At 50.7% G+C, this 18,687-nt stretch overlaps 1 protein-coding gene and 1 long non-coding RNA gene across 3 annotated transcripts in view; one reads left to right on the top strand and one right to left on the bottom strand.

The window, feature by feature from the left end:
- The first annotated feature begins 757 nt into the window (after window positions 1-757).
- On the top strand, window positions 758-16,331 carry SCD (stearoyl-CoA desaturase). Of its 2 annotated transcripts, none has more exons than XM_059169200.1 (6): window positions 758-1,226; window positions 1,723-2,005; window positions 5,758-5,888; window positions 7,344-7,549; window positions 9,015-9,248; window positions 11,345-12,324. In XM_059169200.1, the coding sequence occupies exons 1-6, from the start codon at window positions 1,200-1,202 to the stop codon at window positions 11,436-11,438; spliced, it is 975 nt and encodes a 324-aa protein (XP_059025183.1). In that variant the 5' UTR covers window positions 758-1,199; the 3' UTR covers window positions 11,439-12,324. The 2 variants fall into 2 exon arrangements, with proteins under 2 accessions (XP_059025183.1, XP_059025182.1); XM_059169199.1 differs by having other exon boundaries at window positions 765-1,226; window positions 9,015-9,247; window positions 12,242-16,331.
- LOC131828545 (uncharacterized) overlaps window positions 12,919-18,687 on the bottom strand; it is a 54,671-nt gene continuing 48,902 nt past the window's right edge. The window contains exon 3 of the long non-coding RNA XR_009352492.1: window positions 12,919-17,031. This is a non-coding gene — a long non-coding RNA (uncharacterized LOC131828545). The remainder of the gene's footprint in view (window positions 17,032-18,687) is intronic.

Here is an 18,687-nt window from a genome sequence, read left to right as displayed (position 1 = left end):
GACGATCCCCAAATGACCGCCTGGCAGCCTCAAGACTCCCCAGAACGTCCCGGCACGTCCCAGACGCTCGGGCAGAGGGATGGGAGCCCCCCTCCTCCCGCAGCGCGGTGCCTGGCGGGGACTGTCCCAGGGGCGGCACACCGTGCGCGCGTGCAGGTCTACACACGCGCACACGTGGATGTGCGTGCGTGCGACCCGCGCGTTCCGAGGGCTCGGGTTCGCGCGGCGGGTCTGGGGGCCCGGAGCGGGGCCATTATTTCGCAGCGAACCGCGGGCCCGCACCCGCCGGGGAGTCAGGCGGGACCCCGCGGGCCTCTTGGGCTCCGGCCCCCCAGCTCGGAGCCACGTCTGCCCTCCCACGCGTCCCTGCGAGCCGGAAGGCGGGAGCGAGCGGCGCGCGCTGCTCGGGCCTGGGGCTGCCCCGCTGCTGCGGGGGAGACCTCCCCGGGTCCGGTCCGGCCGCGGAGTGCGGGGGAGGGGAGAGAGGGGCCGGTCCCGGGCGGGTGCCCACCCCCGACTCCCGGCCCCGGTCCTCTCCCGCGAGCCGAGGGAAGGCTCCCGAGCGCCTCCGAGGCCGCGGGATGCCGGGCACAGGCCCAGCGGCCGGTGGAAGCTCAGCCGAGAAGGAGAAAGAGAGGGGAGGGGGAGCGAGTAGCTCGCGGCAGAGGGAACAGCAGATTGCGCCGAGCCAATGGCAACGGCTGGACGAGGTGGCACCAAATTCCCTTCGGCCAATGACGCGCCGGATTCTACAGAAGCCCATTAGCATTTCCCCAGGGGCAGGGGCAGGGGCTGGGGCTGCGGCTGCGGAGCCGCGGTGTGTCTGCGGCATCCTGTTTGCGCGTCTCCAGCCCGCAGCGCGCCTCAGCTCTGTCTCCTCCCCTCTCCCGCCCAGGCGGCTCTCCCACGGCGAGCCAACTCTGCGCACTTTGCCCCTTGTTGGCAGCGAATAAAAGGGGTCTTAGGAAATACGGGTGTCGGTCACCCACTGCCAGCTCTAGCCTTTAAATCCCCGGCCCGGGAAGATCCACGCACAGCGGCTCGGAGCCCGACACGGATCCCGCGTTCCGTGAGCAGCGCCGCGGGTCACCGCGCACAGGCCGGTTCGGTAACCGAATTCCGCCCGGTGTGCGGGCTGTCCGGAGCCGCGCTCTGCCATCTCAGCCGCGGGCAAGTGCTCCCAGCATCAGAGAGCCCAGATGCCGGCCCACTTGCTGCAAGAGGAGGTGAGCTCCGGGTGATTGCCCCAGACCGCGGGCGCTGGGTGGACGAGCGCGTTGAGATCCCCGCGGACTCTTAGCCATCTTTTGCGAGTTGTACTGCTTTCAGTTTGTCGGGAACGGGGAATGTAATTTGAGGACTTTGTTCCCCAACTTTTGTTTCTTAAGCTTTAAAGAAAAACCCGGCTGTACTTTCGTGTCTGTGTGCATGCGGGTTTTCCTTTGTGTTTTTTTAGGGATGTGAGTGTTTTATTACTCCTCCTTTCCCCCTGTACCTTCACCTTGAGGTTCCACGACCCTCCCCAACCTATCGGCACAGTTCCTGGGGACTTCCCTCTCTCCCATCAGGGGGTAAACCGGGCTCTCGGTGGTTAACGCGGGCTTTGGGGGCAGGGTCTGTGTCTGTACTCCACCCTTCCCCCAGCTTGCTGAGGGAGTGAAGTGGCGGGGGCTACTGCACGTGTCCTCTACTCTCCTGACTCTGGTTCCTCTCCCCTTCCAGATCTCTAGCTCCTACACTACCACCACCACCATCACAGCACCTCCCTCCAGGATCCTGCAGAATGGAGGTGGCAAATTGGAGAAGCCTTCTCTGTACTTGGAAGGAGACATCCGCCCTGAAATTAAAGACGACATCTATGACCCAAGCTACAAAGATCCAGAGGGCCCAAAGCCCAAGGTTGAGTATGTTTGGAGAAACATCATCCTTATGTTTCTGCTGCACGTGGGAGCCCTGTACGGGATCACGCTGGTTCCCAGCTGCAAGACCTACACCTTGCTCTGGGGTAAGAGATTCTCTTGTGCTTCGACCCAGTACCCCCGCTTCTCCCTACTCCTTTAAGAAAGTAGGATCTTGCATACAGAGGCGACAGCCCTTCCAGGCCCAGGTTTTCCCTGCCCTGTCTCTTGGTGAACCGACAGTGGTGGGCCACGAATGGGGCCTGGGGGGATCGGGATGCAGGAGTGACAATTCTGGGGGTCCTTCAGTGTGGGTGCTGGGCAGGGAGCCCTGAGACCACGTGCTTCAGGCCTTGACGTGAGTAGACCTGTGCCAGAGAGTCAGCTTTCCCTGTTTTCAGGTCATTTGCTTGGCTGCCTGGCCCAGCCCTGCCAAGGCCACGACCTGGGAGGCATGGGAACATGGGACTAGAGCAGCAGCTCTACGGGGCATGTGCGGAGCACACTCAGAGCACAGCAAGAGAAACTGCTCAGGACAAGAGTTAGCAGAAGGGGGAGGAAGAGAAGAGGTTACCCACAAAATTCTTTTGCCCTGGCCCTTGGCCCAGCCAGGCTGCTTTGTTAAACAGACAGCCGAGGAAGGCTCCTGAATAAGCCCGGTTACACAGATGTGCTGTTCTGACTCCATGTAAGTCTCCAGGGAGCTATACATGCCACCAAATGAACGTGTTCTGGGAATGAAATGAGGTCGAGGAAACATTTCCAGTTCCCATCTAGCCTGCTCCAGCTCTTGTCTCCTAATGTCATGAAGTGCCCCCTACCACCGCCCCCCTCCAGCCCCTTGCCTGGGGCACCCAGGCCAGAGAAGAGAGCCCTGAGCAGCCCCAGCCTCGAGGCTGTGGCAGTGAGGGAGACAGTTCCCAGTTTGTCTCTAACCTGCCCTTAGCTCAGCTCTTTCCGGGATGCCTGGCTATGAGCTGATGCAGGGCCCTGCCCCCTGGACACACACATGTGCTTTGCAGGCATTTTCCCCTCTGCTATCCAGAGCCAGACTTGGGAAGGGGGAAGTGGGAGCAGAGAGCCCCAGTGTCCCAGGGGCTCCGCCTTGGCCCTCTCTGAGAATGGTGATTCAGGATTGCCTTCCAGAAGACTGCTTGAGGGGTTCCAGCACAGTCCTGGGTATGGGGTGCTTGCCAACAGCTGCACTCTTGGAGGATGGTGTGTGGAACCGCCCAGGTGTAGCTGCTTCCCCCAGGACCTCTTTTTCCTAAAGGTAGTTGTCTTGGGAAGTCCTCTTGAGTGCCAGAGACAGAAGTACAGCTGGGTAGATCCGCTCTCTGGGATTTCTGATTTTCCAGGTACAACTGGGACAACAGTGCTTTTTTAGGATTAGGAAGGTAGTTCTCCTTAGATGATCAATGTGGGTCATTGCTGGGGCCGGCCAGGCTCAGAGAATCAGTTCATCTGCAGGCCAGGAGGGGCTCTTCTATCTGGAAAGAGCAGGGGATGCATGTTCTCTGCCCCTCAGAGAAGGCAGGGGAAGAACTTCAGCTGTAGCGGGAGAGGTCACGAGCAGGAGTGAGGGTCTCCCGGGAAGACTGTGGCTTCCCCTCTCCACCCTTTCTCCCCAGTAGAGGAGTCTTCACAAGTAGTTTTTGTCACCTGGAAGCCCAGAGTGTGGCCAGACAGCTGCTCATTGCTCCTCACCCGTGGCTGCTGGGGCGGGGGGAGGGGCAGGCAGAGGATGATCCCCAAGCCCAGGCTGCACCCACTAGCTTTTTGGTGTCTTGCCCCTGATGTGTACCGTGCCTTTGGACAGAGAAACGGACTGGATGGGGACTTTCTTTTCCTGTTCTGGACCCTATGCTGGATGACTTAGGCAGACGACCAGCTGGTGGAAGGGAAATCAGAATAGGAGGAGCATGGGAGGGTCAGAGGCCCCACCTTCAGAGTTGAGGAGCTTGGCTTCACCTTTTCTTGTTTTATCCCTAAGGACAGTGTTAAATTAGCGACGGGTTGTGATTCCAGTATTTCTCATGACTCTGAGCAATTTTGAGCGCCTCTCTGAAGAGCCCTTAGGGGGAGGACTAAAGAGCGATCTCTGGGAACACTGAGGGCCTAGGGGTAAAACTTCTCAGGTCTCTTTCTTGGAACCAAAATGAGGAGACCTGACTCAGGCCGGCAGTCTGGACGGTAGTAGAGACACGACTCTCCCACTGGCTTATGGTCGGTCTTCTGTTAGACAGGCTTTCAAGATTGGTAGGAAAAGGCACTGGAGTGTATGGGCTCTTTTCCCAAGGACCTGGTAATGCTACTACGATCTTAGGCACTTTCTAAGTCGACTTGCCAGGGTCCTCAGTGGAAGACCTCGGAGGACCTCAGAGCTTCTGAGTGCTTCTGCTTTCAGGCCCGAATCCATTTTTCTTCCTCCTTGATGTTTGGTGGGCTGTGGCTCAACTCTCACTTTTCCAGGTGCCCGGAGTCAGCACATGGCTGAGGCCAGCAAGTTGCCGGAGGCCCTTATGTCAGCCCAGAGTTTGGGACAGTGGGTAGAACTTGTGCTGGGACAGACTCTGGCTCCATGGTTGTCCTCCAGATCCTGGAGGAGGGATAGGAGAGCATGGAGGGAGACAGGATTAGGGGAGGAGGGGGACGGGGGTTGTTTAGGAAACTGGTATCTATGGCTGGAGAAGAACACGGGACAATTGTTGACACTGTTCAGTGTCTCTGACTGCGACTGAGTTCTGTGGCCACTAAAGATCCATTGTTTCTAGCTGCTTCCCCAGGAATGAAACATTGTCAACAGTCACTGCTCTATCAAGGCCTCAGCCCCTGCCTGCTAGAGCCAACAGAGGGGGACGGGTATACCCAGGAACCCAGTTCCCAGTTAGAGACTGTATCTCTATATCATGCAGAGATTAGATCCTGCAGGCCTCCAGGAAAGGTGTGGCCGGACGGTGCTGGGGTGTTTCAGCAACACTTGGAGGATTTCCTGCTGCCATCTAGTATCAGCCTTGCCAGAGGGAGTATGGGCTTACCAAGGCACATGGCAAAGGAGAGACAGAGAAACCATGTGGGTATCTTGGGGAGGTGGACAGGACAGCAGGAACAAAGAGTGCTTGTTGACAGAAAACCTGGTCTCCAACCATGCCTCCATTTCTCACCAGCCATTTGACCCTAGATAAACACTTCACTTCTCAGCGTGTATTCCTTCCTTCCACCGCAACGTGAGGATGTTAAACCCCATTCAAGGTATTCAGTGACTCAGAGAAGATCAAGTCCTTAGCAAAGCTTAAGACAGGGCAGATTTTTCCCCTGATAGGACTGCACTGCCTGCTAGAATATTGAAATGCTTTAACCCTAGTTAGTACATAGCCATCATTCAGAGCCCTGTGAGTGTCCCTGAGAGCTCAGGGTCCCTTGAATTGGCCAGCGCTCAGACCATCCTAGCTTTCAAGTAGCTAAATACCACCTGTGCTTATGTGTTGTGAACTTTGCAGGAGTCGTCTATGGTACTTACAACTTTGGAAAAGGTTAGCTGAAGGTCAAAGGAGATAGGACCAGGGACAGTGTCCCTCACCACGGAGAATGACAAGTAGCCAGCTGGGTGGTGGTAAGAGCCTGCTTCTCTGCCTGGCCTTTCTCAAGTGCCTGGGACTCAGCTAATTCCAGAGGATGGGCAGTGATGGTATTTTTCAAGGGGTAAAAGTAAGGGACAGAGGAGACCAGGGCATCCCCGGAGTTCAAGGTGAAACAAATCCTCACTCAAAGCCTAAAGAACACACAGACTTGGACGGGAGCCACCGTGTGAATGCCTTCCCAGATGAGTGACTGACCACGTTGACTTTCCCTGGTGTAGGATACCTCTACTATTTGCTCAGTGCTCTGGGCATAACGGCAGGAGCTCATCGCCTGTGGAGTCACCGGACTTACAAAGCTCGGCTGCCCCTGAGGGTCTTCCTGATTATTGCCAACACGATGGCCTTCCAGGTGAGAAGCTGCCTTTTTGCTCAGCTCTTTTCTCTCTGCTCTTCTGATGGTCCCGGGGCAGAATGGAGAAGCTCAGCACCTAGAGAGGAGCCACACGCAGACAGCACTTGGCTGTCCTCTCCCCTTACGGTCACCTTAAGCGCAGTTCCAGTCCCTAAGTCCACACTGGAAGAGGGAAGTAGGAGATACACAGGTAATAGTCTCAGTGTCACGGGGTGGTAGTTTGATCCTCAGGTCCCTCTGTTATCACGTAGTCTGGGCCACTGTAGTCCTTTATCATAAGGGCTTACTGTGCCTAAGCCAGGAACTGACCCTGGTTTCCTGGGCAGGCGCTGAACAATAAATTCACGATTCGAGGTAAAAAGCTTACGATTCCTCCACAACAGGGTGTAGGTTGATGTTTCATAGACTCTTGAACTCTGTGTCCTCAGGTGTAAGAGCAAATACTTCCGTAGCCCCATGTGCCTGACTATTCTAAGCCCTTGGCATAAATTAGCTCATTAAATCCTCACAACAGTCTTAGAAGGGAGGTACTGACCCGCATTTTACAGACGAGGAACTGGGGTCACTGAGAAGTTAGGCGGACCGACATCACGGTCCTGTGTCAGGCTGCCAGCCTGGCTGAGTCCAGAATTGAGGTTTGTTGAGGCAGAAGGTGAGGAGCAGAGACAGAATGCAGAGGAGTGGGAGAAGGGAACTCCTGGTTGGTAATGGGGAGCCAGGGACAAAAGATGGCCAGGGGTATGAGGCTTAGTTGGGAGCGAGAGGAAAAAGGAAAGAAACTGAACTGATCCCTTTCTTCATGGCAGTGTCCCAGGTACTCGCCACAGTCAGTTAATCCTCTGGGTCACAGCACTTCATGCCTTGAAGGCCCCGATGTTGTCTTTGTGGGGCAAAGGAGGAGATTTAGCACATCCTTTAAGGCATTGAAAGAATCCCGGAGGAGCGCAGAGGTCATTTGGAAATGCGGTCCAGACTGTGATTTCTGTGCCATGATGTGTGTGGCATGAGACTGGAGCTCCCGGAAGCTTCACCCACCGACCGGGACCTGGGAGGCAGGCTGCCTGCCCCGGGCTCTCCATGCCCAGGGGTTTGGCACCCCATGAGGACCTTCTCTGATGCTTTTTTCTTGCTTAAAGAATTGCCATATGCTTTTCTAATGAAACCGAGCTCTGTACGATCTCCTTCCCCATTCTACCCACTCTGTAACCCTCAAGAGGCTAGTCCTACTCAGGTACCTGTCCTGGGACTTCAAATTGCTTTTCCACTTAAGCTTCAGTGGCAAGTTGGGGGAGCAGAGGAGGCCCGCTGCAGGACTCCTCAGGTACCCCGACTCCTGGGTATTCTGTGAGGGTGGGCTTGAGAGCCAAGGGCTCTTAGAGTTGCCTCTCCCTTGGAATTCTCCGCAGAGGGAATCTCTGGCCAGGCCTACATTCCTCTTCTCTGTCCCTCCAGAACGACGTGTATGAATGGGCCCGAGATCACCGTGCCCACCACAAGTTTTCAGAAACGCATGCCGATCCTCACAATTCCCGGCGTGGTTTTTTCTTCTCTCACGTGGGTTGGCTGCTTGTGCGCAAACACCCAGCTGTCAAGGAGAAGGGTGGTTTGCTAGACTTGTCTGACCTCAAGGCTGAGAAGCTGGTGATGTTCCAGAGAAGGTAAGTGAAACAGTAACAGAGCTGGGCATCTGGTGTTTGGGGAACCCCCTTTTTTCTCTGAGAGCTTATAAACTTAACCTGAGAAATACACTGGGTTTGCATGTTCCAAATTAAATTTAAAACCCTAATAGTTCATAGCCCACAGGCTCACGGCCGTGGACTGTCGTACTTCCTCTCAGAGTTCTCTTAAGTAAACCACTTAGATTCAGCAAATACTTAGTGACCGAGGATGGTCACGATACAAAGACGAATGTGTCACAGTTCTTACCTTTAAGGAGCTTGTAGCCTGTTGGGAAGCAGAGAGAAAACCGAGGGTCTGCATAACTAGGATTCGTGGTGAGATATTTTCTTTACCAATGAGAGGCGCAAAGGAAAGGGAGATAGTGTAGTGGGTGGGGGTCATTGGGGAAAGGTTTATAAAGAAGAGAGCTTTGGAATCCACTGATGGGTAGAGATTTTCACAGGTGTGTGCCAGGAGGGAGAGTACAGAAAGAAAGAACATGAAAGCATGTTCCAGCAACAAAGGCCTTCTGCTTGAAGTGTAGGGTGTGGTCAAAGAAAGACCAGAAAGAAGCTGATGCTATTCTTGTAGAGCCTTAAAAGCAGATTTAGGATTTAATTCGATAGGCAGTGAGAACCCATTACAGGTTTTTTGAGCGGGAATGTGGTGTAACTGGAGGTATGCTTTAGAAAGGTTACTCTCAGGAGGGTTGAATAAAAGAAAAACACCAAGTCAGAGAGGTGAGAAGCAGGGCCAGGAGTTCGGAGCTAATGGGGATCTGTGGTGCAGAAGCAGTGGCAAGAACAAAAGTCTGATGCAGGGAATACTAATGACACAAGAGTGTCAGACTTGAGTGCTGAAGAGAAGCAGGAAATCCGTTCCCTGGGAATGTCAATGGCGTGGTCCACATTTGAGACAGTGAAGAATGGCGTGGGGCCTCCAGAGGGCTTGGGTGCCTGAAGGACAGTGACTGCCTGAGGAGGAAGAGGCACGATTTTGAGGTGGCTAGCGGGACCTGGAGGCAAGACACAAACCCTAGACTCTGCAGAAAACATGGACAGAAAAGAGAAAGGAGCCTAAAGGCAGAATGGAAAAACAGCCTGGGAAGGAGAACTCAAGTTTATGAGCTGGTAAGCTGGACCTCACCTGTTTCACCAAGATGGTGTGCTGCGACAGTCAGAAAGAACAGTGGATTCAGAGGCCGGAGACAAGCCTTCCAATCCTTGTTCCACCGGTTCCTACTGGTGTGATGCTAGAAAAGTCATATAACCCCTCATTACCTCATTTTCTAAAAACCGGGATGTTCTCAAAAGATTGCCCCACCCCATCCCCTCTTGCTGTGCCTCTGGCTACATGGTACTCAAGTAGAGGGGAAGAGACGGTCCCAGCAGCTACAGAGGAAAATCAGGTGGGACCAGGAGCCGTCCTCTGCCCTCTCACCCAGCGTCTGGTCTCTCACTGTAGGTACTACAAATCCGGCATTCTGCTGATGTGCTTTATCCTGCCCACCTTGGTGCCCTACTATTGCTGGGGCGAGACCTTTCGAAACAGCTTGTTCGTCGCCACTCTGTTGCGTTACGCCATCGTGCTCAACGCCACGTGGCTGGTGAACAGCGCTGCCCACCTGTACGGATACCGCCCTTACGACAAGAACATTAGCCCCCGAGAGAACATCCTGGTGTCCCTGGGAGCTGTAGGTAAGTCCACTGTCCACAGCAAGACCCTTGCTAGAGGGCCACTGGTTCGGGTATTAGACGAAGAGCCAGAAAAACCAGATGAACCTGTTCTAGGACTTCTTTCTGGCTAGTTTTCCACTAAAGGACAGTATATGAGAAGACTCTTTGGAGTTGGGCTGCAGGTCTCATGTAAAAAGGAAAGGGTAAAAAGCAACAGTGCCTTTGATTTCAGGTTCTAGAACCTTCACAAACACTACGTTTGATCAGCCCCTTTGGGTGTTCCTTTTCCCAGTCACCTTTGGGGCCGGACTCCCAAGTCTTGCTTGGGGCAGGGAATGCATAAATGGAACAACAGGATCATCTGGATAGGCCGCGAGCCTTGTGTCTTATATTCATACATAGTATAGGAGCCCTTGGGTGCTGCAGTCAGTCAGGCATCCGACTCCACTCTTGGTTTCGCCTCGGGTTGTGATCTTGGGGTTGTGAGATCAAGCCCCATGTTGGGCTCTGAGCTCACGGAGGAATCTGCTTGGGATTCTCTCTCCCTCTGCCTCTGCCCTTCCCCACTACACTCTGTCTCTCAAAAAAATTAAGTAAATCTTAACTCTTAAAAAAAAAGAAATAGGCTCTATAAAATGTAGAATAACTCCTTGTCATTACATTTAATCAGCTTCTGTTTTCTCTTGCTATACTCGAGTAGAGTAGGTCGTATTTGAAGTGTATGCTGTATTGTAGGGCTTGCTGGTGCCAGTATGAAGGATATCAAAGCACTTGTTCATGGCGGTTAATGACCTCCTATCAGTCTTATCTCTTGTCCGGTCTTTTTCTCCGGCCACAACGTGGCTTCAGGAACCACCACTCAAGTAGTTGGTTTGCTCACAAGTGCCTGCTGGCGGAGCTAATGCTGACTATTTGTGAATTTCTTTCTGTTGTTCCAGTCCCACTAGGCAGAGCCTAAGACAACGGGCTTCTGCCATCTGTCTCCGTTCTTTGTCACTGCTGGCAACTAAATATAGACCTTGACCAAGGCCTGGAATTTATTTTCCTTAAGCAGACCCCTGTGGCCTCTTCCTCACCAGCGATCAGGTGCCATCACTGGTCGTACAGTATATCTAGGCAGCCTCACTGGTGCACACGTTTCTGCACACCACAGCCTCGCCTTTGCTTTCTCTCTTTAGAAAATCTTCCTTTAGATTCTCAACCCCGGCTCTCTCTCCTGTGTGGACTGAGGCATTCTTTCCAGTCTTCTGCCTTCTCATACATCTCACTTTCTACCCTTGCGCCTGTTCTTCCTTTGGCCCATGTTTGAAATCAATCACTTCGGCTATGTAAGTCTGAGATTTTCCTAGAAATAGAAGTTTCTAGAATGAGATTTGTCCCACGTCACCCCAGGGTCTACACTGAGCTTCCCCAACTCCAGCCTCTCTATGAGCATCGGTTCAGAATGGCGGCTCTGCTCCCTGTCTCTGCCCTTAATCACCTGCACCTTTGTTCTGCTGGCGCTAGCTTCTATCTGCCAGTCTAATCTGTTCCTCTTGAGTGACCTGCCATGCAGTCACATGCTCATTTGCTCGAAGTCAAAGCTGACCTCCTCCCTGGAGCCTTTCTCCCGAGGTATCTTGCTGCCCCAGTTGCAAAGTCTTGTCCTTTGTTCTATCTGTGGACCTTCCTCTTTTCTGTCTCTCTGCTGGGTGTGGATCCGATTCCGTTTTAAATCTGATAAGTAGAGGTCTGTATCGAGCTTTCACGGAGCCCTGGTACAAAGCCACTTATGGAAATTAGTAATCCTGTCAGTACCTTTGGCCCGGTGGTTATCCCTGCCTCCTCCTCAGTTCACACTGAATAATCAGGTGTCACACGGAGAGGACAGACCTTGACTTGCCCTGGATGGTGTCATTTACTCTGTAGGACTTCCTTCACTTGCTTGTTATTAATATTACTACTCTCCCGGGGTTCTTTTATCTTCAAAGAGCTCACTGTGCTCTTTTACTAGCTGTTCTTGACCCAGCTTTCCCCCAGCTTTAGGAGGGTCCGTATTGTTAATTGTTGAATACCATGCAAAAGAAGAGTTCTGCCAAGGGTTGGAGAACTTGCTTTCCGTGGAAAAGAAAGCCCTGTGGAGGGCTTCCACAACTACCACCACTCCTTCCCCTACGACTACTCTGCCAGCGAGTACCGCTGGCAACATCAACCTCACCACCTTCTTGATTGAGTTTGTGGAGTTGCCAGAGCTTTACCTCTTCCTGAAATTCTCCGACACCAGAATGTCTTTGTTTTCCCTCAACCCAGCAAAGTGAGCCGCTCCTCTCAGAACCTCAGAGGTTAGAGGGAGTATCTAAGCATTTTCATTCTTACTCCCTCAGAGAAATTCTGTTTTATTAGACTCTCCCCGCCCACCCAACACACCCCAGGGTGGAAGCTCAAAGAACTAGAAGCCGGAGCAGTTCATTCCAAACTGGTAGAAGCTGAGGAAACACGGGGCCCTGCACTGGGCCCCTTTCCTCCTGACATTGGGCTATTAACTGCCTAGTTCCGTCTGTACTGTCACCCCTTGTTCCCACGTAGAGGTGGTTGGAAGAAGCGCGGCCAAAGTCCTTCTTCATTCGGGACCCTCTGCTCTCCCCACCCTGACACGTGCTTCTGTACCCCAAGAGCCTCTGGGGGTCTCAGACCAGTACTTAAGGAACTTTCCCACCTAAAATCCCTTCCCGGCACCGAGCCCTTTCTCTCTAGTCAGCTTCTCCTCTGAGAGGAATCCCTGGTCCTGCTCTGACACAGGCTCCTAGAAAGACTTGGTGGCCAGGTCTCCCCAGTTATTTCTTAAGATGCCTCTGAGGCGATCAGTCTGGTTCAGAGCCGAAGAGACTGGACTTGCTTGTCTGTTCAGCAACAGCAAGTTTCTGCGAGATTGGAGGTCGGCTGCTGGACACCCCGCCTGCGGAGACCGAGAAGACCAAGAAGACCACCACATTGTGCTGTGCGGCTCCATAACGCTTGTCCTTGCTTTTGTTCCAGGGGAGGGCTTCCACAACTACCACCACTCCTTCCCCTACGACTACTCTGCCAGCGAGTACCGCTGGCACATCAACCTCACCACCTTCTTTATTGATTGCATGGCTGCCCTTGGTCTTGCTTATGACCGGAAGAGAGTATCCAAGGCTGCTGTCTTGGCCAGGATTAAAAGAACTGGAGACGGAAGCTACAAGAGTGGCTGAGTTTGGGGTCCCTCGGGTTCCTTTTCCAAAAGCCAGCCAGGCACAGGTTTAATGTTCTGTTTATTAACTACTGAATAATGCTACCAGGATGCTAAAGATGATGATGTTAACCCGTTCCAATACAGTATTCTTTTAAAATTGAAAGCCAACAACTCTGCCTTCATGATGCTAAGCCGAGATTCTTAGTTCTCTCTTATCCTCTCTCTCTTCTAGTCCCATTGTCCTTTTCTCTGTTTGGTTCTTAACCACCTTCCTTTCTGTCCTTGCTCATTGCCTCCCAGGCAAGCAGCTGGTCATTCGTGGGTGGGTGTCCAGCTTCCACAGCCTAGACAACCTCTCTGTAGTCCAGAATCAGTGGTCTTTGCCCCACATAACTCTTTCCTTGAGCTGTCCTGAGCTTTAGGGTAGGTGGCTCATGCTAGAGGTATGAGAACATACCTTCTGGGAAGGCCCATGTTAATTATCTTCAGCTCAGGCTTTTGCGAGTTGGAATGGAAAATAACTTTATTTGGCACAAAGCTTCTAAAGCAGGTAAACCGGCAGGGGAGAGAGTTCGCGTGCATGGTATGATTGAGAGGTAAAGATGGGGTGAGGTGGGAAACAAGGCAGGGAGCTCCTGCTGGGATTGGATACACACGGTTGCTTGCCTAGTGAGGACCTGGAGCCCCACCAGACGGCATGCCTCCTTTCTCTCCTCACTCTGAATAGGGAATGGCCATAGAGCCCAGCAATGCTAGAACACAAAAGCAAATCTCAATGTCCCAGTGTAGTTTAGGTTGGAGATAAAGAAGCAGCATTTAGTTTGTAGTAAAAGTGGTCTCTCCTGGGGAAGGATTTTTTTTTTTTTTTCCTTGAATAACAGGAAGATTTCTTACTCCATATGATGAGAAATCTTGAGGTTGGTTGTTTCCAGAATTGGGAGAATCTAGCAGATCACTGAATCATCAAAATTCTTTCATCTTTCTGCTCTGCCATCCTCGGGCCATCGGTCATCTCCCATCATGGTAATAAGGTGTCTGAAGCATTTCCAGACATCCAAAAAAGGAACGTGTTTGTGGCATAGTGGTGAGCGTAGCAGTCTTCCAAAAAAGGAAGGCTTCTAAGCGGTGGAGTTGGGTTCAACATCAAAATATATATACATACACACTCTGCTTGGAACGTTCAAGTAATTCACTTAGGGTATTTCCCTCTGAGAGAGGGGTGCTTGAAGGAGAGGAGAAATGAGGTGGGTTGTCTACTCTCCTCTCACTGCTGGACAGGAGATGGAGAGGTTCAGGGCTAGGTCTGTTGGCAGTTCCTAAGAGATGACTTTACAAAGGAAGGGCTCCGAGAACACATTGCCAGGGGATTCAGAAGGTTACTGCTGAGTAAGTCATTGGGTGTCCTGATTTAGAAGCTGGTTATACAAACAAATGAAATGTTACGTTCATTCATTCATTCTAGTTTCTCCTTGGAATGAGTACAAACTAGAAGGCTTTTCCCTGCAGTGCTGAACCATTTCTCCCAGTCCTTCTCAGTTAACTTTTAGCGTAAAGTGTAGGACTGCCTGGGGGGCGAGGTAGGAATCTCTTATTAATTACTGTGGGGTTTGATTCCTGGCTCTACCCTATCTGTGCATCCCTCCCCTCCCTGGTTCTGTCTTCTCCCTGATGTCTTCTTCTCTCTCTGGACAGGAAGCCTCCTCTGTGTGTACTCGGAGGTAGTGATGGTTCTTGCTCACCAGGCAGCTCCCTCTCCTGCAGACAGAACGCTCAGGGTCACTGCACCACTGTTTCTCTTTATAAAGTTAGCTACCACTTTCACTTGGCCTCCAGAGGCCCTCCACCTACACCCTTGAGCTCCCCTGCCACACTGATGACTCAAGAGGAGGCTGGCAAACCTTACTAGAAACATCCCTGGCTCAGGCACTCTCATGAGGCACAACCAGGCCAGAGGCTTGGATTGTGCCAGTGAGGCAGCCATGGAGCAAGAAAAGGGTTTGTTTTTTAGCCTCCTCTGTCCCGCTCGGTACGCCTGCCCAGCCCGAGTCTGTGCTCCCAGCGGACAGTGCAATGCTTGTAGAAGTAGGAGGGAGCCTAGTCTTCACTGCGAAGCACAAGAAGCAAAGGAAAGTTCCAAAGTGCCTCATGCAAAAGGAGGCCCTGTTCCCTGGAGTCAGGGTGTATTGCAAAGCCTGAGACTTGGGATCTGAAATGCCATGAACTTTGCTGAACAGCATTTCTGTTTGGCAAGCTAACCAGCATTCCCCACCAACAGCCTAGGGCCACAGCCAGGGTAGTGTAGAAGAGGTCTGAAGAAAAGCATCAGTGTTTTGAGAACCTTGGACTACCCCTGTCCCTGTATCTCAGTCATCAATGCAAAAGCCTGGCTTTACTCTCTGAAAGATTGGAAATGTATAATACCAAATGCTCTCTGTACTGTGGAGCCCCAGTAGTGGAAGGGAAGAGGGCCTTTCCTCCTGTATGTATTGAATAGCCAGAGGCTACAAGTGGACTAAAGGCATCCACACCTTTAGAGCTGTTCCTCTCAGTAGAAAAGAGTCTAATGGAACATCACTGTAGTTCAGATCTGCTGGCTTGTGGACTTAGCCCTTGGAAATGCCTGTTGGGTAGTTTCAGTTCAACAGGTTATCAGATGCCTGCTTTATAATTTTGGACCAAAACCAAGTCTATCTTTCTGTTCTAATCCTGTCCCAGGGATCTGGTCCGTACCATGACCCTACACAAGGTTGGACAGGGTCCTCAGGCCGAGGGCCCCTCCGTATAGGAGAATGTGGAGGTAGAGGGGTGTCTGCTAAGTAAGGAAAACTTGTCTTCAAGATTTTAAAGCTGAGTTCAGTTGACACATTAATGATCCAGAAACTCAAGTCTGAAATTCTAACAGTCCTTGCTTTGTGGGTGTGCCGACAACTTATTTGGGTGCCTTACATCTTTTCTAATCAGTGTTGCATATGAGCCTGCTCTCACTCCCTCCTCCCTCCCTCCGTGGAGTTCCTTTGCACCTGAGACCCTGCAGAAGTGGCTGGTAGAAGAGGGGGCCTGGCTGGAGAATGATCAGTGTAGCTGTTCACAGGATTCCCTTCTGGGCTTCATTTTGGAAACTTTTTCTTAGGGCTGTTTTTATTAAGTGCCCAAATTTGATGGAGGGTGGAAGTAATCTGAATGTATTTGATTTACGATATTTTTTAGATTAAAAGATGGTTGTAGCATTTAAAATGGAAACTTTTTCTCCTTGGTTTGCTAGTATCCTGAGTGTATTCTCTGTGAGTATAGCTCAAATGGGTCAGCGTGGAAGGTCAAAGAAAGCAAGGTGTCCACATGACGCGGGTGGTTAAGGCCAGCGCCTCTCCTACCACTGTGCCACTGACTTGCTGTGTGACCCTGGGCAAGTCACTTAACTATAATGTGCCTCAGTTTTCCTTCTGTTAAAATGGGATAATAATACTGACCTACCTCACAGGGCAGTTTTGAGGCGTGACTAATGCTTTTTATAAAGCATTTTGGGATCCTTCAGCAGAGGAATTCTTTTAAGTCCTGAGTATTTTTATAGTAGCAGTATCCACCGTGAACTTGTGTCCACCATGAACCGTGTGTCCCGGATGCTATCATTAATCGATATGATTCTCTCTGAGAGATTGGATAAATCCATTGGATTAGTGGTGGATAACTAGACAGACAAAATTTGAGAATGCATAAACTTATTGCCATGGAAACGATACACAGGATACCTTTTCCTTGATTGGGTGGGATTTTTTTCCCCTTTTATGTGGGATAGTAGTTATTTGTGACCTAAGGATAATTTTGGAATAATTTCTATTAATATCAACTCTGAAGCTTAGTTGTACTGATCTGAAATTGTGTTTGTTCATAATAAAAGTGAAGTGAATCTGATTGCATTGTGTCTGGGTGATTTTTGGCTGCGATTCAAAGTTTCCTGGAACTTATCTCTATGGTCTACCACGCTGACTGTCCCTGTTCCAGGTACCTTTAAGAGTAAAAAAGAAGTCAGATGCTACACCGGCTGACTCATACCCTGGTAACCCGCTGCCCTGCCTAAGGGTAACTTTAGGTTAAATGCAGCCTTGGCAGCAGGAAACCAGGAGTCTGCTGCCATGAAGTCAAACACATTTACACCAGTTGGCGCTTCAGCCCTGGGGAAATGCCAGGTGTCTGGTGTGTCACATGGTCACATGGGCCCAAGACAAGAGACAGAGAGGAATAGAACAGCAGGAGTGGCCCAGGCTGGGCAGTCTAGGTCAATCATCCAAAGAAACATGAAGAAATGTGGTCCCTCCTGGGAATTCAGTGGCTTCCTGAAAATGCTGATGAACCACAGCAGGAAGAAAAGAAAAACAATCCAAGGGAAGGTTTGTAAGCTCCCAAGATAAAGAGCCCTGCATGATCTTAAGGTGGAAAAGCCTTAGCCTTTACCACTTACCTGAGAATCCTCATTAGAACATAGAAAAGAGAATGTAGACTTTTTACAGTTTGAAGAAGCTCCGTCTTCCGGTAGGAGCCGCCTTCACAATGCCTAGGCTTCTGAGTTCCCCCAAACCAGCTCTCCTTGCTCGCTGATACAGGTTGCCCTCACCTTGGATGAGAAGCAAGATTGTTTCAGAGTAATTCTGAGCATGCAAAATCAAGTCTTTATTCATGGAGGCCTCGTCAGGCCTTAATAACCTGAGTGGGTAGTGGCATTCTCTTCACCAGTATCTGCCTTTCCACTCCTTTCTCTCTGTTTTGTTTAAAATGTTCAGGCTGGGGGCACCTGGGTGGCTCAGTGGGTTAAAGCCTCTGCCTTCCGCTCAGGTCACCATCCCAGACTCCTGGGATCAAGCCCCGCATCCTGCCCTCTGCTCAGCAGGGAGCCTGCTTCCCCACCCACCCTCTCTCTGCCTACTTTTCCTCCTGCTTGTGATTTCTTTCAAATAAATAAATAAAATATTTTTTAAAAATATTTTTAAATATATTTTTGAAATATATTTTTAAGATATTTTATTTATTTGACAGATCACAAGTAGGCAGAGAGGCAGGCAGAGAGAGAGAGGAAGGGAAGCAGGCTCCCCGCTGAGCAGAGAGCCCGATGCTCTCGGCTTGATCCCAGGACCCTGAGATCATGACCTGAGCTGAAGGCAGCGGCTTTAACCCACTGAGCCACCCAGGCGCCCCAATAGCTCAGCGGGTTAAGCCGCTGCCTTTGGCTCAGGTCATGAACTTGGAGTCCTGGGATCGAGCCCCACATCCTGCTCTCTGCTCGGCAGGGAGCCTGCTTCCTCCTCTCTCTCTGCCTCCTTGTGGTCTCTCAATAAATCTCTCTCAAATAAGTAAATAAAATCTTTAATTAATAAATAAATAAAATGTTCAGGCTGGACTATTTCCCACGCTCGGAAACTGCACCCTTCCTTCCAAGTATCAGCTTTGTTTCTCATTAACTGGCATCCAGTTGATAAAATTTGTTCTCACTAAAGCTCTGCTACTTTCTTTTCCTTTCCTCCTCTTTGCTGCCTGGTTGTCCTGATGGTACTGGCTTCTCTGCTTCCTCCAGGCAGTCTGTATTCTGTACATTTGCTGTTTAACCCTGTGGTAATTTCCCGATTCCTGTCTGCAAAAGTTCCAAGAAGGGGAAAGAAAAGGGAGAGCTCCTAGAGCTTGACCAGAATGTTCAGTTGAATTCAAGATTAAGAGAGAAAAGGAATACATAATGAACTCCCTGTAAGGCTGAGTTGGACAAAAAGAGCTCCCAAGGGGGCAAGATAATGAACTCTTCTTGATGTGTTTTGTGTGTGGAGGTAGAAATAGGTTAAGGCTCTACTTAATAACCAAGGTTTAACCATGGGACAAGGATAAAATAATTCAAAATAATAATAAAGAAGAGCATAGAAATGAGATTTCTGATGCCCAATTGCCACCAATTTTCTCCCTCTTCCCTAAAGGAAGAACCAAGATAGTCCCTAGAAGTATCTGCCGGGGCAGAAAAAGAAAGAAAAGGCATCCAGATTGGAAAGTAAGAAGTAAATCCATCTCTGTATGTAAATGACATGATTATATATATATAAGAAAATCCAAAAGAATCCACGCGGAAAAAACTATTAGAGCTAATAAATTCACCAAGGTGCAGGAATACAAGATCAAAACACAAAAACAAATCAATTGTATTTCTATAAACTGGCAATAAATAATATACAAATGAAATTAAGAAAAGACTTCCACTTGTAACAGCATCAAAAAGAATAGGATAAGTAGAAAT

Source organism: Mustela lutreola, chromosome 4, assembly GCF_030435805.1.
Source record: "Mustela lutreola isolate mMusLut2 chromosome 4, mMusLut2.pri, whole genome shotgun sequence".
Lineage (NCBI taxonomy): Eukaryota > Metazoa > Chordata > Mammalia > Carnivora > Mustelidae > Mustela > Mustela lutreola.
Note: the sequence above shows the minus strand (reverse complement) of the source record. Positions and strands in the feature narration are given on the sequence as shown.